Below are 25,372 nucleotides of genomic sequence, written 5' to 3'. Positions count from 1 at the left end.
TGTATGGGAGCATCGCAATAACCAACACCACAGTGTTTTAACTACATCAGTTTCTAGTGTTGTATTGATTCTGACAGCATTTTCTGTTCTCTATATCTACCTTAAATAGAAACCCAAACACCACCCTTGAACTGAGAAGTACATCAAACACCAATCAACTGGATAACTGGTAGCAATTAAGGATTACCCAAGTAAGATAGAAGTACAACCTACTTTTTAAATGACAAGGAATAAGTGTGATTGATAATTGTAAAATGTTTGAGAGAATGTGTTAAGATGTGAGAAAGGGATCAAATGATTGTACTAGTTTGTAAATAACTCAGTGGGAAGACATTTTTGTGGGGGCACAAGATTGTCCAGAGGACTGACCTTAGTTAAGATGTTTCACCATTAAGAATATGGTCAATGAACTTGCGATTTAGACCAGACTAGAATAAGGAAGAAACAAAGTGTCCCATATACTAAGGTCATTTTGTGAATATATATCAAGAGTTATAGAAGCACTTTAAACAAAATCTGGGGCATACTTTTTAAAGGAGAGGGGTGTGTGGCACCACAAAATATTGTACTTCGTGTAGCCAGGTAAAAATTAAGACACCTTCCCTGGTATTGCAAGAAGCCATAGAAAGCATGAGTGTTAAGCAATGCCCTAGTCTGACCCCAATTCTGTAAAACGACAACATATGGAGAGACGTGGCAGCACTCTGTTGATCACAAACTATGAAGAAAAAAAAACTTGTTCAGAGTGTAAGAACATTCATTCAAGGATCTGACAAAGCAGAAGATGTTAGCCAGTGCCTCCAAAGAGTGAAGTTGGTTAATATTACCTCTCTGGTTATGTTCCTCCAGGAGATGACAAAACAAGAACGGCAGAACGAATTTATTTATCACCAGTCGAAAGTGGTGTCAGGCTACTACGGTTTGTTGCCTTTTCCAGGCTTGGGGTGCCGCTGTCTGAAGTGACCAGCAGACTCTCGTAGTCCCTTCACCGCCCCTGTATCGGATCCCTATTCTCAGATGTTCCCAGACATGCTAAGTCTGCCGACACCCAGCTACGAAGAGCAACCTATGTTGATCTGCTGTCTACTCATCTAACAGTCTGCAAGCTTCTACAGAATCACAAATCCCATCCTGGGAACTCTACCACTGCTAGTCACAGTGCCACTATTCGTGCCGTGTCTGATGTAACAATATTAGTGCCTCTCTTCCGGCGGGTTTCCTGGTGGCCTACAGTATGAGCGTGGAGACTTGCAGCCAGACTTCCACCATTGCAAGGGTAAGTGGGCTTCCTGTTACCCACTTCTGCCTCTGTTGGCAGACTCCAATGCTGGGGATTGCATCTCCTGTTTTGGGAGCCACAACGTGGTCTGGTACGCCTCTGCGAACCCTGTGCCGAGATGTTCTGCTACAACTAGGCAGTGCAGCAGACAAGCGGGACAATGACCTGCTGCTTCTGACATCAATCACCACGACAACACTGGCCATGAGCTGACAATAGCATTCCTCGACTGGGCGCGCACTGCTCGACCTACAAGCACTAGTGGCCTGGAGCAAAGTCCCGACTACTGTTGTTCTCTGAATAACAAATGTTAACGTTGTCAACACTGTTTTTGTAACATCCCAAAAGGAATCTGCCAGGTATCCACTCACCTCACAGCTGCCCACCCTGACCTGAGTGACTAATAATGACCTTCTGACCTTGATCTACCCATCACTGCCAGGGACCTCAACAGTCGACCAATGCGGTCATTACAATATGCACTGGTACTGCCCACTTAAAACTCTACAGATATTTCCCTTGGATGCTGTTGAGCCATTACAATCATCGTTACCATTATTTCAACTCTCAATTTTTTGGGGGGGGGGGGGGGGGTGCTAATGCCAGAAAATGCTGGAATTGTATTGGAATCCCAGTAGTGCAGTGACATTTGAATCCTAGTAGTGCAGTGAAGTTCACTGTGATTAATGTATATTCTACTTGTGTGTGTTCCTTGTGTTAGTTATATTAGTTATTAATTTCTATACTCTATATAGTGTTAAGAATGTAGGTTGCAGTAGGTACAGGGAGATTATGCTTGCGCAGGATAGAATAGCATGGAGAGCTGCATCAAACCAGTCTCTGGACTGAAGACCACAACAACAACAAAAAAACATATAGTGTTAATATAAAATGAACACTCCTTGGGTCCATCTGCATCACCACTAATTCAAAGGGACAATCTGGCAGGAGCAGTATGATTTTGCAAAACAGACTTATGATGTAGCTGTGTACACAGAGTGGGGACTCACTTTGTTACTGTTCTGTTCAGTTTACAAACCCATTATAGCATCAACATTATGCTGAATTTAATTTCACCTTTGCCTGTTATGTGCCACAATCTGCACAAAACCCCAGCTCCTAAAAACATTTCTGCCCTATTACAATTTGGTGACTGTTGCACATCACTCTTTTGAAGAGCTTCCATTCAAAAAATTTGAAGTTCAAGAGCAGTGCAGGAAATATTCACTGAATTTAAGAGATTTAAGAGACTGTGTCAAGAAGTAAAGTCACACAAAAGACCATGCATTGTTTAATACTTGGCTCATCCAGTTTTGCATTGATCCTCCCATATAATATTCTCCACAACTGTGGGCTGAGAAAATTGTGAGCAAATTTAAAGTAACTAACTGTGGGAATATACAACATGACTGTTTGTGCAGTTATCACTTTTAAAGCCACACAGTAAATACAGGCAATATTGCAAATTTCAACAATACAGCAAAGCCTACCAATTATTTCTGGTAATACCTAGCGTAAACAGCAACAATCGAATATGCATTCCCTGGTTATAAGCCCAGGTAAACAAAACCAAATGATTCATTATGAACTGGCTGAGAATGCAGATAATTTTTAGTTCCTTTCTATAGTTCCACTGGACTGACCATTCACAGTAAGATACCTGCTTTCTGGTGTGTTCCAATTTTTTTCCCCCTAAACAGTATTGGATGAGAAAGCAGTACATTTCACGACAATTTCAACAAAGCAATAGAAAAACATCTCCAAATTTTAGCACTGTATTACAGTATAAGCAAACTGCACAACCACTTCAAATACTGTAACATGGCAGTAATTACTAAATTTGTCAAACATTTATCAGAGCTGGTTAGAATGAGACATGGGCAGCACTGGGATTTCAAATCCAGCCTCACCATTGGCGAATAAACACTTTCAATATTCTCTCAATGAATAGCAATCTGTAATTTGTTTTATACACTAGTAGTTTCATATGCCCTCTTACCCGAAACTGCTTCTTAGATCAGTATTTGGAAACTGAACTCAGGAATTTATCAACAATATGTTTCAAGGCAGTCCATTCATCCTCATTTACAGACTATCGTAAGACATTGTGTATAATAATAATCTTCTATAGATACACAATTTCACTTCCATTTTCTAAGGAAAGTATTTATTGATAAACTACAAAGCAAGGGACTGTCTAAGTGCTGCTTAAATTGTTTATTGAGATTCTCATGTGCAGTATAAACAGAAACAGTTTATCACACATACCAAACACACGGAAAGAAATAAATGATGTTCCAATAAACTCATCAAATGTACAATATGCTGAAATGTCCGTAAGGGAGGAAAAGTGAAAAGACAATTGTTGGAAACACATTCCATGATCTCATCTATTCATTACATGCAAAATTGTTAATATATTGTAGTTTCCAAAAATCAAGAAATATGCCATCTATTCAAGTGCCACAACCACTGCACAATTTTTGAGATGAAAAGAGCAAGTAACATTTTTTAATCTCTGTGAAGATACTTAAAAGGACCAAAAATTATGATTTAATGTCCTCTTAAGGGCAAAGTCATCAGAGTAGGAACAAAAGCTTGGATTGGTTGGGGGGGGGGGGGGGGAGGAGGAAATCACCAATCAGCAGTGTCCTTTTCAAAGGAACCATCCTGAGATTTGTCTTAAGAGATTTAGGGAAGCCACAGAAAATAAAACTCTGGATGGCCACATGGGGATTTGAAAAACTGACCTCTTGAATGTCAGACCACCATATTAGCCACTTGTTTCCCCCTGCTAGCTCAGACATTTAAAGAAAATTTGTTTAACTTCTTTTTTCTATAAAATACTTATAAAGGTTGGCCCACAGGAAATAGTATATCTTCAATCGGCCACCCTGCAAAGGTGTAGATTATTCACACCATCTACTGCATCTAATCAGGTCCACATCATATGCCATTCAGTTCAGTATGGAACGCTGGCCAGTGCATGTGCATACTGAGGCAATAGGGGAGTTATGTCACGTGCAGAGCATTGCAGCAGTCTATGCTCCATGGTAGACTCTGCCTTTTCCATGTTCCAGACAGATGAAACAATGGTGTAAGACAGACTGTGGAGCCAGTGTGAAACATAAGGGACCTGAAATGACAATCTGAATGCCAGTAAATATCCAATGATTTCATGCAGCTCTGCAACAAAGCCCACAGTGATCAGTCTGTCACCATTCCAGACCATCACAGATCCTTCACACGTCTTTGCTGGGGATTGTGAAATAGGATTTGAAGTTTCCTCCTTATAAGATGCAAGTGGCTCAACAGTTACAGTGGGGAGACAAAAGTGAGTTGGTACAATTTCCACGCAATGTTACTGGATAGAATTGACCAGTAAGAGGTATTTCTGATGAATCTCGTGATGTTTGATGAAGCAAACTTTCATATGAATAGGTTTATCAATAAATCAATCTTTCAATATTACTCTAGACACAAATCTGTAGCTCATTCATGAAAAGTTGCAGAATAGCCCACATGTCATCATCTGGTGTGCTTTTTGACAGTTCACTGGAATCATTGGGCCATATTTTTTTGACAACAATGGGAAGTCAGTACGTGTCAGTTCTGAGCAGTATGCAGCCTTTATCAATAATTTCTTCAGTCCACACATTGCAGGGAAGTTTTCATCTAAACACAATATGGTTTGCAATTACTAAACTGAGGTGCCACTTTCCACATCGATTACTATTATGATTCAGTGTTATCCCATGGCTAGTGAGAGCACCTGATCTTTCGGCAGCAAATTTTTTTCTGTGGGATCATCTTAAGAAAAAAGCTTTTTATATGGCTCCACAATACTGATCAATTGAAAGCCATGATACATAAAGACACAGAGAAAATTCTTCAAGAAATAGTTGAGAATTCAACAAGGACCTTTCACAAACCTCTTTAGCAATGTATCACCAATGATGTACATTTTATGAAATAAACTTTTGTTTGGCTTTTCAATAATGGAAACGTGTGTAGAACAGTTACCTGTAAGTTATACTGGTCTAAATATAAGCTAAACTTCATAATAACCAAATGAAAAAGTACTACTTCCTGAGGGCAACCCTGTATTGGAACAATTTATTAAGCACTTCTGTGATTTTCTTGGTATGGTTAAACAAATGTATGATGAATTGTAAACCTCTTATTTGAATCTCATCCATTAACCCAACTTGGTAAGGACACCAAACTGCCAAAGAATTGGTCAAATGAAGGTTTCATAGGTGAGCTCCTTTGTGAATAAATTGCACTTCCTACGAATCCTTTCAATAAATAAAAGCCTGGCTGGCATCTGATTTCCCCAAAGTCAGATTTTTGTGTCTATTCCACCTTATATCACTAAGCACATGAACTCTACATCCTGATTTCTACGACTGATCACTGATTGGGTACTCAAACATTATTATACTTTTCATTTATCTAGAAGCACAATATTAGATTTATTTATACTGACAGTCAGTAATCAGTCTTTGCACCAAATACTGATAAATTACAAGTCTTTCTGGAATTTGTAACAATTTTCTAATGTCAGTATTATCTGGCACAACATAACACAATAAAGTGAACAGTAATCCTACTGAAACTTCTTGGTGGATTAAAACTGTGTGCCAAATTAAGATCTGAACTGGTAGGAACCTTTGCCTTTTATGGGTAAATGCTCTACCAAGGGAGTTATCCAGAAACGACTTGCAACCCCCCCCCCCCCCCCAGTTCTAATGATATTAATACTGCACTTCTGTTCAGTACACAGGATGCTACTTTATTTCTATCTGTGGATCCCTTTACTAACAACATAGTGGACTCTTATTTGCAAGCAAGTCTTCAATCCTGCTTCATGCCTGTTCCGATATTTTAAAAGCATATAGCTTATTTACTATGCAACAGTGTAGAACTGCACAGCACATCTGATCACAAGGTTTTCCTGAAATGAAAATTATTTAATTGTGACAAATCAAAAGTTGAAACTCATGCTTTCAATTTTCTCGTCCTTATAGACAGGAAATCGAATTCGAGCTACTAGGTGCCACCTCCAGACACTCCTACATTGCTGTAGGATAGGCACGGGTAACCTGCAGGCCTAATTCACATAATTACTTAAGCTCACACACCACTTTTCAAGTGATGCAATAGTAGTGCCTCAGGTGCAGGAAGTGAAAACTGTAGCACCTGTGACAATGTTTATGGGAGTGACACACCACTATAAATGGCACCCTGCTGCCATTTAAATCAGCACATTTCCTGAGTAGTCAGTAGTTTTCATGTCATTGTCACCTGTTACCAATGTTTACAATCCATCAATGTGTAACACAGATGTAGGCAGTACGCAATAAGTAACATGTGGGGGGAGTCAGCGGTGGTATAATTGCATTATGCATGTGCAGAGTAAGCAAAACTGACAGTGGTCTGTGTCACGAGTTGCAAACCCGAGGCAAGGTGAGCATCAGCAGAAATATCCAAAAATAGGTCTTGGATGGAGTACAATGTGAGCGCTTCACACTCTCCCCAAAAATTTCTTCTGCAGGTCAAACTGAAACCAATGATGGGCCGAATCCGGCCTGCAGGCAACTGGTTGCCCACCTATCCTATACATCATCACTACTATTGTCAGTTCTCGAACAGCCAATCACATAAAATTCAAGAAAGGAAAAGCATTGCAGCATATGCAATAACAAGTATCACAAGCATAAATTTCAGATCACTCCAACTTCTTCAATAGATACCAGGATTTTAACTCTCAAGAGTAAGAATTTCTCATAAGGATGATAGTATTTCAAGCAAAATATTAAAAGCATGTACTTCAGTTACAGCTGATGTTTACATCCATATTTTTAATGCATCACTTTCACAAGGTATCTTTCGAGACCAGCCAGAGCCCAACAATATTAGAACACTTTTTAAGAAAGATAATAGGACAGACGTTAATAACTAATGACTAATTTCACTATGAACTTCATTTTCTAAAGTTGCTGCAAAAGGTAATGTATTGAAGAATGGTCATGCCTATCTACAAATAAACTGTCAGTCAAAATTTGAATGCCAGATGAGTCTCTCCACTAAATATGGCATCTACCATTTCACTGACCACATACTGAAATATCTGACTAGCGAGTCAATACCTACCAGGACGTTCTTGTGATGTATGTATGACATTTGATTTTGTAAATCACAACATTGTTTTGGATAAACTTAAAAAGTTCAGTTTTCAAGGTACAATGCTTAAAGTGGTTGAATTTATACTGCACTGAGAGGAAGAAAATGGCCATGTTAGATAGCTCATGAAGTTTTAATGATGAATCTCCCCCCGAGTGTGGACAAATTATTACAGGCATTCCATAGAGTTCAATTCTGGGAAAACTCCTGTTCATGATATGTATAAATGATCTTCCACCTTACAGTAATAAAGCAGAAATGGTGTTCTTTGATGATAATGCAACAATCACATTCAAGTCCTTCAGAGGTGTGACAACAGACTGATCAATAAAAGAAATGCTAAAAAATATTGATTCTTGGAATATTACTTAGAAAACATACACTTCACTGAAATCTGTACAAGGCAAGATGTATCACCAGCACCAATAATAGAGCACTGGGAGATAGGAAGCATGTAAAATCAATTGTTCAAAATTCCTAGGTGCACATATAGACCAAAACTTGAATAGAAAATCACATATTACAGATTTCTTAAAATGCTTGAATTCAGCAACATTTTCTCTACATGTAATTGCTGATTTTTTTACTGAAAGCATTAAAAACCAGCTTACTTTGCACATTGTCATTCATTGATGTGACTGGAAATAGTTTTTGAGGCAATTCTACACACAGACACTAAGTATTCATCATACAGAAATATTCTGTAAGGATATCTGATGGTCATCCTCAAACTTCATGAAGGCAATTGTTTAAAAATTTTGGCATCCTAACAACCTCTCTTATGAAGTTTGTTGTGAGGCATCAGGCACAATTTAAAAATAGTAGTATTGTTTGTAAGTCTAACACTTGGAACAAAAATTGCCTCCACTATTCACAACTTAACTTACTCAGCTGTAAAAATATTTGAAAACATCACCTACAAATTAAGGGTGCAGGCACATAATAAAAGTTTTAAAAACAACTGAAATAATTTCTGTTTGACAACTCCTCCTACTCGATGGATTAATTTATATAAAGTTAGTATCTGTATGTTGTTGGGTTCTACTTCCCTAATTTTGTTCTAGACTAACACAGCAATATATTCAGTAATATTACGTCTACCAGATTTGATCAAGTCCGTGTAATTTTTTTTTTTAATAAAAAGTCTTGATAATTTAAAATGAAGCAGATTTTAGCCACCAAATATTAAAATGAAGAGGTAACTTGATACATTATTAATGAAATGAGCATAAAGTCTCTGGTATCTATCTTGGGATAACTAAAAACCTGTAACTTTGACTACTTCCAGAATTCACTGAACATACACTCACTCGAACAGAAACAACTACTGAAATTCACCAAAACAGGTAACACAGGTAAGCAAGTTCCCAAAATGTCTCCTTAATACCTCGGTATGACAAGCTGTAAGATGTAAACAAACTCTAGTCAACACATATCTGTCAGATTTAAAGCTCTCATGCTTTCTTTAGCACTGCTCATGCTCATGCTCGCTTTACCAATAATACCACAACAATGATAAGGAAACAGATCAGCCACTCGCATTAGTATGGGGTTTATATTGTTTTCTAGATCTTTCCTCCATGTTGGGATTCAGGTGACGCCATCAACTCCATTAAAAAATTTAGGACACTTGTGGATCTCCACTGCTTTCTTGATAAATGAATCCCAGTAACACAAGGTGTGTGCCAGGATTTCAGCGTTGTCAAATAATAATTTGTGTGTGTTGGTAACACCTTGCTTTGCAATGAATGGTTTCTCACAACGTCTTAGTTATACATTTTGGAGTGTTTCTTGCACTGTTCATTAATAATGTGATTACACTGTTGTAATAATTCACACCAAACTCACATGATATATTGTAAACCACATGCCTCAAAGACCTAGGACATCTTACTAGGTACAATCCATATTTTTAGAAACTGGATTAAAGATGGGTTATTTTTCAGTATAGTTTTCACTTCACCTCTCAGTTCGGTGAGATGACTTTACTTTCCAGACTTAGGACTTTGTCAATCTCAGTTTATAAGATACACATCAAATTAATTTGGTAAAGATTTCAATATTATATTTTTGACTAATTTACAGCAAAAATAACATTAATAAACTTCCAATCTGATAAAGATGTCACACTTTCCAACTAGAGCGTGGGGAAATAGTCGCAGGATCATACGTATTGTTTTCAATAGCTTGTCTTCAAATTGAGAAGCACATTGTGATCAAATTTAGTAATGGCCTGTCAGATAATGATGCACAAAAATCAACATTCAAATTAATTTTATTTATTTTATTTACATGTCAAGTTCCATAGGACCAAATTGAGGAGAGAATCTCCCAGGTCATGGAACATGTCAGTACATGAAATTACAACATGAAAGTAATAATAGATAAAAATAAAATGTATATGAACCCAAAAAAAGTCAATCCATAAATTTAAGTAAATGCAATCTACAATACAACAAGAACTTACCCCAAAATATACCACCATATGATACAAGCAAATTAAAATAAGCAAAGTAGACTAATTTTTGTGTCGAATGATCACTCACTTCAGATATTGTTCCAATAAAAAAAAATGGCATCATTAAGTCTTTGAACAAGATCCTAAATGTGGACTTCCCACGACAGTTTACTATCTATCTGAGCACCTAGAAATTTTAACTGTTCAGTTTCACTAAATATGTCCACTCTGTGAAATTAAAATGTCAGGTTTTGTTGAATTGTGTGTTAGAAACTGTAAAAACTGAGTCTTACTGTGATTTGGAGTTAATTTATTTTCTACAAGCCATGAACTTAGGTCATGAACTGCACTATTTGAAACCAAGCCAATGTTGGACACAACATCCTTTACTACCAAGCTAGTGTCATCAGCAAACAGAAATATTTTAGAGTTACCCATAATACTAGACGGCATATCATTTATATAAATAAGGAACAGGAGTGGCCCCAACACTGAAACAGACTCACATTCCACAACAGCAAATCACAGATTTAGAGATATGGGTCCTATTGCAACATAGGCATTTAAATCTAATACTGCAGAGCGTATCTGGCAAGAGCTCTACAAAAATACAGGATAAAACAATTCATTGCATCAACACAGTAAGTAGACCTCTGAACAAAATTAAAACTATAATGCAAGTTGTGAAAGAAGTTTGACAGTAGTAGGTGGCTGCTCATCATATTACATCTCATCACGGTTCGTGTTTTGAGACAGCCTTCTTTTCTGCAGCTACCCAACAAAAGCATGAACATTTAATCAGTTATTAAAATAGTGGAAGGACTCATCTGTAAATAAAAAGTATCAATTAGGCTGGAAATGACCTGTACAAATTATGTTAGAGGTACCCTGTCTCAAAGACATGCTGAACAGGGGACTCACTCACTTTCCAGATAGGTTAAAACATGAATTAGGTAAAAATCACTTTATAACTTATGGAGACAATGTAGACAATATCAAGCCAATTTTCTTTCTATCAGTAATTTTTTTTTTGGTTCTCCGGAGAAGAAAATGTTTATGAAAAAAGGAACATATGGCCAAGGACGGCAATCCATCTCGTGGTGGAGTCGAGCTGCTTATTCGTGATGACATTCGTAGTCAAACCCTCTCACTCAACATCCGGCTGCAAGCTGTTGCAGTGCGCATTCTCCTTCCTCGCTTCACCTTTTCTCTTTGTACCGCCTAAATCCCTGTCATTCGGTTTCAGCAGGGCAGACTTCCTCTAGCTCGTTGGCAAATTCCCAAATCTTTTTGCTGCTCAGTGACTTTGATGCGCATCACCCCCTTTGCAGCTCTTTGTGAACCTGTCCGTAAAGTGCCCTCTCGGCTGACCTTCTCGATCAACTCAACCTCTTCTGCCTTAACACTGGAGCACCAACGTTCCTTTCAGACTCGACACACTCTTATTCCCATTTGGACCTCTCATTCTGCACTGCCCAGCTTGCCCGTCGTCTCGAGTGGTGTGTTCTCTTTTAGACATACTTGAGCAACCATTTCCCCACATCCTATCTGTTTGCCAACTCCTCCCTCATCTACTTACTAAATTAATTGGCAGCTTTCAAAGGCAGACTGGAGGCTTTACTCCTCCCTGGTGACCTTTGACAAACGACATTTCCCCAGTTGTGATGACCTTACAAACGCTACCCTTACTGCTGCAGAATGTTCCATTCCTCACATTTCCACTTTACCACATCATGTCACAGTCCTTGGTGGACTGACGCGTACCGTGACAATTCATGTGCAGAGACACACTCTCAGCGTTTTTAACACTGGAGAACTGCATTTGATGTAAACAGTCGCGTGCGCAGTGTCATCACCCTCTTTGGGATGCCAAAGGAGCTAGCTGGATTTCATTTACTAATTCTTTTAACAGTTCCGCTCTGTCTTCCATTGTGTGGGCTAAATTCCAACGACTCTCTGGGCCTAAGGTCAATTCACCAATTTCTGGCCTGAACGGAGCAGATGATGTCATTGTGGAACCCATTGCTATATCCACCACCTAGGGCCACTATTTTGCAAATATTTCAAGCTCCACCCATTACCGCCCTACCTTCCTCCATTGGAAACAAATGGAGGAGGCTTGGGTAATACCCTTCTCCTCTTAGAATTTTAAATGCTACAATGCAGCCTTTCCTATGTGGGAGCTGATCACTCTCACTGTATCCCTATCTTTCACCCCACAGCTGGATGATGTTCGCATTCAGATGTTGCAGCACCTTTCTCTTGCGGGCAAACATTTTCTGCTTAACACATACAACCACATCTGGGCAGATGGCATGCTCCCCAGACGCTGGTATGAAGCCTTCATCATACCCATTCCTCAGCCCAATAAGGACAAAGACCTACCTTCTAGCTACCACCCCATTTTCCTCACTAGCTATGTTTGCAAGGTTTAGAACATATGATTAATGCCCGGGTGGTATGGTGACTCAAGTCTCGCAAATTACTAACGACTGCATAGTGTGGATTTCAGGCGTGCCATTCTGAAGTTGACCATCTCACCACTTTGGCAACCCATGTCATGAACTGTTTTCTGCAACAATAACTGACTGTGGATGTGCTTTTTGATCTGGAGAAATCCTTCGACACCAGCTGGAGGACCGGTGCCCTCTGTACTCTTTACATGTGGGGCTTTCCAGTCTGCCTGCCACGTTTCCTTCCGGAATTTTTAAAAGACAGACTTCTCAAAGTACGTGTGGAATGTGACTTGTAGGACACTTTTATCCATGAAAATTGGATGCCTCAGGGGTCCATCCTGACATTCGTTGTCCTTGCTATTGCCATTGACCCTATTATGGCCTGTCTCCCGCTGGGTATTTCCGGGTCCCTTTTTGTTGACGATTTTGCCACCTATTGCAGTTCCCCATGGACTTGTCTCCTTGAGGGAAGTCTTCAGCATTGTCTCATTGTCTTTACTCATGCAGCATGAACAATGGCTTTCGCTTTTCCACTGACATAACCATTTGTATGAATTTCTGGCTGCACAATGGGTTTCTTCCACCTTCTTTATACCGGGTGATCAAAAAGTCAGTATACATTTGAAAACTTAATAAACCATGAAATAATGTAGATAGAGGGGTAAAAATTGACACACATGCTTGGAATGACATGGGGTTTTACTAGAAGCGAAGAAAAAAAAAAACCTTTTGCTAGACGCGTGAAAGATCTCTCGTGCGTGTCGTTTGGTGATGATCGTTTGCTCAGCTGCCACTTTCGTCATGCTTGGCCTCCCAGGTCCCCAGACCTCAGTCCATGCGATTATTGGCTTTGGGGTTACCTGAAGTCGCAAGTGTATCGTGATCGACCGACATCTCTAGGGATGCTGAAAGACCACATCCGACGCCAATGCCCCACCATAACTCTGGACATGCTTTGTAGTGCTGTTCACATTATTCCTCGACTACAGCTATTGTTGAGGAATGATGGTGGACATATTGAGCATTTCCTGTAAAGAACATCATCTATGATTTGTCTTATTTTGTTATGCTAATTATTGCTATTCTGATCAGATGAAGCACAATCTGTCTGACATTTTTTGAACTTTTGTATTTTTTGGTTCTAATAAAACCCCATGTCATTCCAAGTATGTGTGTCAACTTGTACCTCTCTATCTACATTATTCCGTGATTTATTCAGTTCTCAAATTTATACTGACTTTTTGATCACCCGGTCTTGGGCCTGTTGCTCTACCGTTTGTTGAAACTACGAAATTCCTGCGGCTCAGGATTGATAGAAACTTTCTTGGTCCTCCCACATGTCTTACCTGGCTGCCCGCTGTACCCTGTCCGTCAGTGTTCTACGGGTCCTCAGTGGTACTTCCTGGGGAGTGGTCTGGACCACCCTCCTCCGTTTGTACAGATCCCTTGGCCTTTTGAGAGTAGACTATGGATGCTCCGTTTATGCATCTGCACATCCATCCATCTTACACTGTCTAAATACAATCTACCACCATCGAATCCATGTGGCCACTGGCACCTTTTACACCAGCCCAGTTGAAAGTCTCTATGCAGAAGCTGCCTAACTACTGTGGTCATAACGATATGAGGTTCTCCTTAGCAGATACACATGCCATTTGTCTGCCATACCTGGCCACTCATCTTATGTCGCCTCCGTCAACGACTCATTTGACCGCCAGTAGGTGTGTCCCTCTTCTCCGTTACCTCCTGGAGTTCGCTTTTGATTACTGCTCCAGCAACCTCACTTCACGCTATCTGCCACTTTCCCGATGGATGTGTACCCTTCGCCACCCTGACTTTCTGTGGTGGCCCATGTTCACCTTGAACTTGATTCGCTTCCTTAGGAAACTTCTCCAGATTCGATCTATCGGTGTAAGTTTCTCAACCTTTGCACGGAACTTGGTGATAGTACCTTTGTGTACACTGTTGGCTCTCTGAATGACCATGGTGTCTGGTATGCCTGATCATTGCCACCGACCATTTTCGATATCTGCTTCCAGAACACTGCTCAGTATTAACAGCAGAGCTCTTTGCTATGTATCAGGCCACACGGTACATCCAGCGACACAGGCTTTTCAATTTCGTCATCTGCTTGGATTCTCTCAGTGATTTTCTGAGCCTCTGTATGCTGTACACTGTCTATCCCTTAGTGCAACAGGTCAAAGAAAGCTTCCACTTGCTCTGTCTTGATGGATGGTCTGACAGGAAACAAAGCTGCTGACACTGTTGCCAAAGCTGCTGACACTGTTGCCAAGTCTGCAGTCCTTCTACATCATCCAGCTAGTTCTTCCATTCCTTCCAATGATCTCCATGTTGTCTTTTATCAGAAGGTGGTGTCACTTTGACATGACAATTGGTCTTCCATTCATGGGAACAAACTCCAGGGAATGAAACATCTCCCAGAAGCTTGGCCGATCTCCTCTCTCAGCCCTTTCGCCGCAAGGAGATGATTTTTAGCTAGGTTACGTACTGGGTACTGTCTTTTTAGCCATCGTCATTTGTCAAGTGGTGACCCACCATCACTTTGTGCTCACTGTCATCAACCTTTGACCATTAGCTGTTTCCTGACCAAATGTCTCTCTTTTAACCACTTACGTTCTACTGTATGTTTGCTGTCTGAGTTATCGGTCGTTTTAGCAAACGGCACATTGGATGTTGATTGTGTTTTACTTTTTATCCATCATAGCAATATAGCGAACGACATTTAATATTTAATTCATGGTCTTCATAGTCTCTATGACATATTTCGTGTACCTTTCTCCAAGAGTAAGTCCTTGTTTCACCTGCCTTTCCTTCCGTTGATTGGGCTTAACGAGCAGTCACATTTAACTCCTTTTTCATCTTGGTGTTCAAAGGTTCTGACATGGGCGTGTATGACTTTAGTGTGTTGTTGAAGTTACAGTTTGTATGCGGGACAGGAGTGCCAACAGAAATTATTTCTTTTTTCTCTTTTTGCAAGTAGTTTGTAACAACTGTTCACAGCTTGTGACTGGTGGATTACTATTGTAAATAATCTGTTCTTAATTATGACTACAATAAAAACACCACCATTCTTATTTAATTAGTGATGACATTATAACATCTAACAATGGAAAATCCAGGATGGAATAATGTCAATATTATGAAAAAGATAGATTGCCAATCACCATATAGCAGAGATTTTGAGTCGCAATCTCTCTCTCTCTCTCTCTCTCTCTCTCTCTCTCTCTCTCTCTCTCTCTCTCTCTGTGTCTGTCTGTCTGTCTGTGTGTAAACTTACTTGTTTGACAGTATTTTAATTATGCCTATCTGCAATTCAACATTTCTGCTACATGCAGAGTAGCACTATCCCTTTCATAATACTAACATGGTTTTATGTATTTTAGGTATGCTAGATTCACAATTTCTGACTCATGATGATGACCTATTCAATCGGCAGTTTATATTTCGGAATATAACATTCTTAAGAGTTGTTGGTTGGTTGACTGGATGATTAAAGGGACCAAACTACTAGGTCATCAGTCCCTTTTTCCTCAGACAGACAGGTCTACATGCCTGTAGATCAGATAGCCTACCACACGAAACCCACGGGAGGAAAACCCCAAGGTCTATGAAGGTGAGATAATGGACAAGAAGAAGAAAGAAAGAAAGAAACAAAGACAGAGAGAGCACAAGAAAGGTGTTCCCTCTAGGGAGCAGCCAGAAGCCTCCGAAAGCACAGTGCAATGCAATGAGGGAACATACATCCCAGTCCCCCCCCCCCTTACCAGATGTAGCCCACTCAGAAATCACCTAGGAAAGAGACTAGCAACATGGACACGACGAGAGAAGTACAGAGAGACAAAAGACGAACAAGTCTAACAGACCATGGAAGGGGGGGGGAGTAAAAGAGCAGGTAAGGTGAGGACCAGGCTGCACCACAATGCCCAGATAGTCACAGCACGGACTTGGCAGAGGAGGCAAAGAGTGTTCTGCCAACCCATCAATGGGCCAATATGGGTAAGTGGACCTACCTTGAAGAGAGCAGTGAAAGCTCCCTTCAAGAATAAAACGTAAAACTAAGTCAGCCACTGAGGCATTGTCTCCTAACACCAGAGACAGCGAGTGAGGGAGATTAAGAGCCCATTGCATGGTGGCTAAGTTCGGACAGTCCAGCAAAATGTGGACTACCAGCAAATGGGAACCACAATGACAGAGAGGTGGGTCTTTGCGACAGAAGAGATGACCAAGAGTTAGCCAAGTATGGCCAATACACAGCCAGCAAAAGGACGATCAAGTCTTTGAGAGAGGCCCACATGAAGGACGTCCACAGATTTGTAGTCTCCTTAATCACCCTACTTTGTTTGGCAAAGTCAGAGTGAGCCATTCCAGATTCCCTAACCTTCATGGCATAATACTGATCAGAGGTTCATTACTGGAATACCAACATCACAAATCAGTTTACAGGTAGCCAGTTTGGCCAGGCTACCAGCAAGTTCATTTCCCAGGATCCTGATGTGGCCTGGGGTCCAGACATACAGGGAACCCTGGATAGCAATTACCAAGGGACAGTGAAGGTAACATTGGTCAAGGGATGCAAACTGCACAAGGAGTTGCTGAAGATGAGAGAGGATCCACCGGTGCAGAAACTAATATGTTCAAGAGCACGAGAGATGGCTACCAACTCCGCAGTGAAAACATTACAACCATTTGGCAGGGAGCACAGTTCAGTGTCCCATGCGAGTATAAGCAAAGCCCACGTGACCAGCACCCATTAAGTCATCAGTACAGACTACTTCTGAACCCCAAGATATGACAAGAATGGCTAAAAATTGGTGGCAGACGGCCTCAGAAGGAACCGAGTCTTTCAGATCTGGTGATAGGTCAAGACAACGCTGTGGCCGAGGGATGCACCATGAATGTGTAGTGAATGGGCCTGGAGGAGAGGTGATAGAGGAAACAACTGGAGTTCAGAGAGGAGAGACAGGATGTGGATTGCGATTGTAATCCTTGATCTGGACTGCTGTTGCGGGGGATGGATTGCGGTGTTTCGGCGGGATTCTTTCAGGGCTTCGTAAAGCTGTGGAAAGGTAGTACGATCTGCATCCCAGCTGGTGTTACTCAGGCAGTGGAGACTATTAAGGTGCAGCTAACACTTTCGATCAATCTAGCTTAGATGGGGAATCCACATCAACTTAGGATCTAAGACCAGTCCAAAAAACCAAAACGTTCCCACCACATTGAGTAGTTGGCTGTTGAGGTAAAGTTCTGGTTGTGGGTGAACACTACAATGTTGACAGAAGTGCATAACATGAGTTTCGACACTGTAAAGTGAAAGCCATGGGTGAGGTCCCATGACTGCGCCTTTCCTATGGCACCTTGCAGTCGATGTTCAGCGACATCCATACTAACAGAGCCCTGTGGTACCCCATTCTCTCGTCGGATTGTGGGAGGAGGGGGGGGGGGGGGGGGGTGGGGGTGGTATTGTGGGAAGCAGCAAGTTGAACCTGCAAAGTATGGTGGGATAAGAAGATGTGTACAGTAGCTAGGATGTGGTGTCTTAAGCCTTTTTCAGGTCGAAGAAGATGGCTATAAGGTGTTGATATTGGACAAAAGCTGTTTGTACTGAAAATCTGGATTGCCTGGAGTCTGCCATCCAGAGTCACCTCGGCAAAAACCGCCCTGGGATGGAGGCAGAAGACCCCGAGACTCAAGGAGCCAACACAGCCGCCAGCTCACCATGCATTCAAACAACTTGTAGAGAACACTGGTGAGATTAACTGGGTAATAACTATTCATCTCTAGAGGGTGCTTGCCCTGTTTCAGTACTGGGATGACGATGATTTGTCGCTGTTGCAATGGGAAGTCGCCCTCACTCCAGGATGCAGTTAAAGATGGCAAGGATATGACACTGACAATCCACAGATAGGTGCTTGATCATCTGGTTGAGGATGTGGTCCGATCCTGGGGCAGTGGGCTAGGACACTGACAAATCCCCACTCACTGAATGGAGCATTATACGGATCCAGGTGGTGTGCAGTAAAAGATAACTGCTTTTGCTCTACCCACTTTTTTAGGACACAAAAAAGGGTTGACAGTTCTCAGACTCAGAGGCCGTAGCATAATACAGAGAAAAATGTGGCATCTGTGTTAGTGTAGATGGCATCATTCAACGTACCACCACCAGGTACACCTGCAGGTGTCTGGTATCTGTAGATACATCTGACCTTGGCTCAAACCTATGAAGGGAAGGTTCATGGTCTGATGGTTGAAGCGTACTGTTCCTAGCATTCTTGTTTCCATCGTTTTATTGGATGACAGACCCAGGCATGGAGCCACTGAAAGGCAATAACGTGCTCCATCGATGGGTGCCACTTACGGTGCTGGAGAGCTCGCCTACGATCTCTAATGGCCTCTGCAATTTCTGATGACCATTCAGGTATTGTCTTCTGTCGGGGTGCACAGAAGGAACAGGGAATCGCCAAAATCAGCTGCTCAAATAATGGTTGTAGTTTTATTCTGGACTGCCTCATCAATATCTCCATGCAGTGGGGAGCCAAGGGCAACAAAAGAGGCAAAAGCATCCCAGTCAACACAGCTGAGAGTCCATCTGGGCAGGTGTCCATGGGAGTGACGCTTTCTTTCACATCACTTTGGTATAATGTCACCCTGACCTTTTCAGGTAATGAATCACCATCAAAGGCCAACATGAAGGCACTGGTAGCGACACTGTTGACCTTTGGTCCCCAATGTACATGACTAACAAAGTGTGCACCCTGGCACTCCAAGTTGGTGCGTAGCTCAGCATCAGATTGTAAGAGCAGGTCTCTGTGAAAATAATTCCCTGAACCATATTTAGACTATTATGGGGAGTGACAGTCACCGGTATGTCACCCACCTTGTTAAGAGCTAGTAGCACCCGTGATTGGGCAGAGGATACTGTTTTGATCAAAATTGACCCACTTTTCATTTTAGAAATGGCTGCCACTTCCCCAAGCTTGACTTCTATGTTCTCCACAAAGAAGAAGGGTTCTGTGGCCAAGAAGGAATCCCCAGCAATCCTTGAGCAAACTAATTATTGGGGGGACAGGGGGGGGGGGGGGGGGGGGGATATTTCTCTGCTTGCCGCTTAGCCCTATGGAAGGAAATATTTTATGGACATATCTCTCTGCACTTAAATCGTACTTTCCTTCCATAGAGACTGCTGGGATCATACAGCTGCCGGCGGAAGATAACTTCATCCGATTCATTTGCGGCTCATCCGCCATGGTGCCACCCACTTCGAATGGGGGCTCTTGCCATGTGCGCCACCCAGCCTCAGAAAATGGCTACGTGGCCAGTAATCCGTTGCTCGGAGTCCCCGTGTCCCAGTCACAATGGGCACATGCACATAAACCTTGGCATACATGGGAAGTTTTCAGCTCACACACCAACAATACGATACCCACGTGGCCAGGGGGCTACCACTGTGCAGCTATTTGATGACCACCATGACAGGATGGCCACCATGCTGGAGTTTACACTGCATTGGGTGACCTTCCCTGCATGGTAAACATTTCTGGAGAATCTGAAAACTGATGGCAGGTCAAACCTAACAACGGGGACTATGTCTTTACTTAATGAAAAGTTGTAGAAAACAAAAAAAAAAAAAAAAAGCAGAAACTCTAATCCCAGTCACAAACGAGATCTGAGCTGGGTCTGCATCAAGAAAACCATACAATGGAGAGACAGAGGGAGAAAGTGACAGTGGAAGTATAAGCTTGCAGGACAGAAACGAAGTAATGCTGCAAAGCATGGGGCCCCATGGTAGCCAAGCAGGTAGGTACTGACACGAGAGTTGTGAGCCCTCAGGGGCTAAATGAGTAATATTGTCATTGAACCTTGGTGGGTCCTTCCCCACATCTCACTACATCCCATCACACAAACTCAACCAGCATGTTTCTGACAAGGCTTGTGAATTTCTCCCATTAATCAATATTCTCCTTCCCAGATGTAAATAGTTGCTCAGATAGTTTGTTGTCATTTTATTGACACATCATGCACAACTTTTCATTCAACACCACTGATCAATGATGCTGCTGTAGCTCTGTGTTTGTTGATTCATCCATTTATTTTCACTGAATTGAAAAGTTCACATTTTTTTTATTGACAGCATAAATTGTATACTTACATCGTATGTATTCTACTTAGTTGGCTGTCCAAGATAATTTTCAGATAAGATATTTAGTACAATTTCACTAGAACCGCCATCCTGCCATCTGTGTCATGCATGGCTGGCTAACAGGAACCTCTCCTATGGCTAAAACACGATCAGGTAATTTATCAGAAATATTTTTCCACAAATCTTCCGTAGCATTCCATGCCATCTCAACTGATGTAGTGTGTCACCAATAGATAGTTTTAGTAAGAAATTTTGGCCCACCTTTAAGGCTTAACTTTACCCAAATTATCTATTGTTGACTGCATTTATCTCATTACACAAAAATAGACTTGTCACATATATATTCCAGTCAGAATTTAAGATTTTGTTTCTAGTTTTACCCAATTTTCTGTTCCACTTGCTACACAAGCAATGCTGTTTAAGCAAGTCACAGTAATTCAGTGATCTTGCCTTTAATACTTGTCCAGTTACCTAATATTCAGTTTTCATTTTCACAGTTGACTTACATGGCTATTTGATCTCCTCAATATGACATACATGTGAAGTGATCATGGCTCTTTGATGTTCAACATCTAAAGGTAAACAGGCTTACAAAGTAATTTATCTAAAAAAAAAAAGATGCAAACTATACATATTGCGCTATTGAAGGAAATCCTTTCTGCAGGTACTGCATGCCTAACCAATTCAGGGAGGCACTTTAAAATTCTACATCCAATACAGATTAAGTCAAGAAATCTGCACCCAAGATCACCAAAAAAATCAATGGAGCCTCTAGTTTAAATCTACCTGGCTCCAAACCAAGGATTCCAATCAATACTGGGCATGAAATAACAAATTGTGAACTGTGATTCCATTAGACGAGTGACAGTAACCCTGTTCACCACCAAAAGGAACTAAGATGTTGACAAGCATTACTTACAACCAGCTGTAACCATTGCACTAAACAGATGGCTGCAGAGCTGCTTCTGTATCTCAGACGAGACCTTCCCACAGTAAACATATGGGATATCCAAAGGACTTCCTTTATGATCTGATTGTTATTTTCCAGAGGAGATCCATCATCTGCGTTAAATTGGAACACCTAATAATGAGCAATCTGACCGTAGTCTAGATCATGCAGGATCATTGACCTCAGGGTCAAAAGATAAAGCAACTGATGTGGGTTCATGTAACAACAGTCAACATGTCTTTCTCATATACACTTCACTATAAAATAATATTTTACTGCTATTTATGCAGATTTCCTCAACAAACTGAACCACTGACATCTTAACATCAAAGTTTCATCTGTTAATAAGAAATTAATAATTTATTTGGAGAAATGTAACCCACAAAACACAGCACTGAAACGTATCACTGTGGAATGTTTATCAGCTCTATTGATGAAAACATCAGCCTATGTGCACATGCTATGCAGTGTTTTGGGGCCAAAGCCCTCAGAGTAAAGTCTCAGGAGAAAACATGCATTCCTCCAATCTTATGTAGGCTAGTCAATAGTGGAAACAACAATTTCAATAATGAGCAGCATATTCGCCCTAAAATATATGTTAACAATGTTGAACACCTCATTTAGTAGCTAAAGATCATTCAGATTGTTTCATAACTTATCACCAATACCAAGAATAACATACTGCATTACAGCACTCACCCTCTCTCATCTGGGGACTCAACACCACAGCCTTGAGCAAGCAAGGCTGCTATAGGTTCACTAATTACTTGCAGAACATCGAATCCTGCATCTTCTGCTGCACTTGCCAGTGCCTGACGACTACACTTCGAAAAATTTAAGGGGGCACACAGGACTGTGCGCAGATCTGTATCTGGAGGTACACATGTGGAAGCAAAGCCTGAAACAAATAACAAAAAATAAAGAAATGCTTTACATTACTACCAAACCACAAGCTTCATATTTGTTTACAAACACTATATTTATTGTTGATTGACAGCTAGCTGGCTGGTCGTCAGTAGAGTCAATGCCTACAGCTTATTCTTTTCCATCAAATAATTTGAAACACTTAAAAAACTCACAGTGAATGGGCCAAAGAGTTTTGTTACTGCAAAGTATTGATTCCACTGTGAGAGTACTTATTAGTTACACGTTCAAAAGGAAAACTCTAATAGTTTAATCATTTTGTGTAATAGGACAGTGTGAAATAATGAGTGAAAAGTCACTGAGACCAAATCATTCTCTCTATTTCAGCAATCATATTCCCACTTGACAGCTTCTACAAGCAAAACATGTCAAAGCACTACACCAAAGGAAGTCAGCATTTAGAAGATAGAAGTATATCTGTGATAATACAGGATGGATGTATTTAACCATAGCACTACCTGATAAAATCTGTAGCCACTCTTTGGTGGCTATGTCTTTTTATCCTGCACAAAAAATGTGTATAAAATTTTAAACCCCAAAACTTCTTCAAATTGGCTGCCTTGTCAGGATCCAATTCTGTACAGATTGCTCGCAAAGATAGCAGCCAAAGTAAGATTGTAATTTTGACATGTTACATATACACTGTCCAGTCACATTAATGTGACCATCAGTCGAAAGCCTGAATAACCACCTTTTGCTGCATAGACCACTGCGAGACATGCAGGAATAGTGATAGTGAAGTTCTGGAGGGTAACGACACGGATATGGAGCCATGCAGACTCCAGTGCCATGGCCAGAAAGTGACAGGTTTCTCTTGAGAATCCACCGCGAGAACAGCTCAATCGAGGTGGTCCCACAGATTATCAACCGGGTTTAAATCCAGAGGGTCTGGTGGCCAGGGGGGTACAGTAAATTCATCCTGGTGCTCTTCATACCACACACATACACTGTGAGCTCTGTGACACATTACATTGTCCTGCTGGTAAATGCCACTGTGTGAAGGAAAACACGAACTGCATGTATGAGTGAACATGGTAACCAAGGCTAGATGCATACTTATATCAATCATCTGTGCCTTTCAGAATGACAAAATAACTCGGGTAATGCCTTGAATATATTCCCCAGACCATAAAGCTCCCTCCTCCAGCCTGGACCCCTGTGCTTTCAGATGATTCACACCGTGCACACCAATGGCCAGCTGTCCAACAAAGAATCATAATAATATGAGTAAATATACTGCTACAGATTTCTGAAAACAACTATCAGACAACATATATAAGTGCCTGAAGGTCAGTGCTCTTAGTATCTTTTCTTAATAATGTCTGTAGCTTCTGTCTGTAGTTTTTATGCTTATACTAGCAATTAGTGAATAATGGAAATCCAGTCAACCATGTTTTAAGACAAAGATAAAGAAAAGTAGGAAAAATAATGTCTAAGGTAGGGTGGACAGTGATCAGTGATGTCTGAGTAAGCTGTATTGCCTACTCAAGTTGTGTACACACACACACACACACACACACACACACACACACACACACACACACACACACACAAGTTACATCTCTTACAACATTAGACAGTATAAATTGTAATTATAATTTTTCTACTTTGGAGCAAAGCAGTTTGATACATTTCTTAGAGTAGCTTAATACATTTAATCAAGAAACAAATTTGCTAACTGAAAACCAAGTTTGCACTACTTTCTAACAAAAGAACAATCTCTGTGAATTTAGTTTAGTAACGGCATTGGTGAGCTCTACTGTAAAGAATGGAAAGTTTAAAAAGTCATCACCCCTCTGTGTCATAAAAGTTGAAGTATTAGTTTATTTGGCCAAAGATGCTGTCAACAACCATTCCATGGTACACTTGGATGTATACAACTAAAATGAATTTGGGGGACCACAGGAAACCTAAATCAGGCTGGCTGGACTGGGATCCAAACAACTTTCCTCCAAAATACAAGAACAGCATTCTTGATCACTAACCACCACATTCCATCAGTGAAGCCTAAAGAAGTCTACACACACTTTTGGTAAAACTCCATCTTATTCTTTACACTCCCTATACAGTTTTTGATGTACAAATCTAAAACCACTCCTGATCATAACTGTTTGTTGAACAGATAAATTATGCTTGAATTCAGTAAGTTCCCAAGGTAATTATTTGATTCATTACTGTACTCATACTTAAAAAGACAGATTCATCTCAGATATTTAACCAGAGTTATGTCAGTAACAAGCATTTCACGGCAAGTCACATGGGGGATAACAACTGCAAAGCAAAGCAATAATCTGAAGGTCCCATCATGATCATAGTCCATGGTGGGCTTCAGTTTATTAGTAAAATATTGGAAAACTGTGGTATCCTTACAAATTTACTATGGAATATTCCTCAACCATCTGGGGTGAGTGACTGAAGCTCTGATAAAGTCAGAGGCTACACATGTGATCTGGAAGACATTGTGAGAAATATGTCAACAAACTGATGAAAATGAATATTGGAAACTTTAAGTGGTTCATCCCGCAGTTCTCCACATTTCTTCCCATAAATGTGTATTACGTAAATTTAAATAAATTCAACAGAAACAGCACGAGGTACAGAAATTAAACTATTACAGCATGTGAATGAGCAGATAGGTATTTGCAGACAAACTGTGAGAGACACACTGCACCTGTGGTCATACAGCTCAGGGAGTAGAAGTATTGACTACGAAAGGCATAGGTTCAAGTCTCAGATTCAGTCAAGTGAAAAGTTTTATTCTGAAGGAAAATTTCATTACATGTACACTCCAATGTAAAGTGAAAGATTCATTTTTATTAAACACATGTAATCATATCAGCCATTTCAAATGGAAAAAAAAGTAGCAAAAGGCAATTATTACTTCTTGTTCATTCTTACGACACAAACCCAGGCCCGAGGACTGCATGGGTAGCAGAGGCCAGCAGACTGCACAGTTACAACA

The 25,372-nt window shown here is 40.7% G+C and overlaps 1 protein-coding gene across 1 annotated transcript in view; it reads right to left on the bottom strand.

Annotated features, from left to right (window-relative positions):
• LOC124555618 (heat shock 70 kDa protein 14-like) overlaps positions 1-25,372 on the bottom strand; it is a 147,623-nt gene that overhangs the window by 73,967 nt on the left and 48,284 nt on the right. The window contains exon 4 of the mRNA XM_047129587.1: positions 22,186-22,384. Within this exon, the coding sequence (XP_046985543.1) occupies positions 22,186-22,384 (199 nt within the window). The remainder of the gene's footprint in view (positions 1-22,185; positions 22,385-25,372) is intronic.

Source organism: Schistocerca americana, chromosome X (assembly GCF_021461395.2).
Source record: "Schistocerca americana isolate TAMUIC-IGC-003095 chromosome X, iqSchAmer2.1, whole genome shotgun sequence".
In the NCBI taxonomy this organism is placed as follows: domain Eukaryota; kingdom Metazoa; phylum Arthropoda; class Insecta; order Orthoptera; family Acrididae; genus Schistocerca; species Schistocerca americana.
Note: the sequence above shows the minus strand (reverse complement) of the source record. Positions and strands in the feature narration are given on the sequence as shown.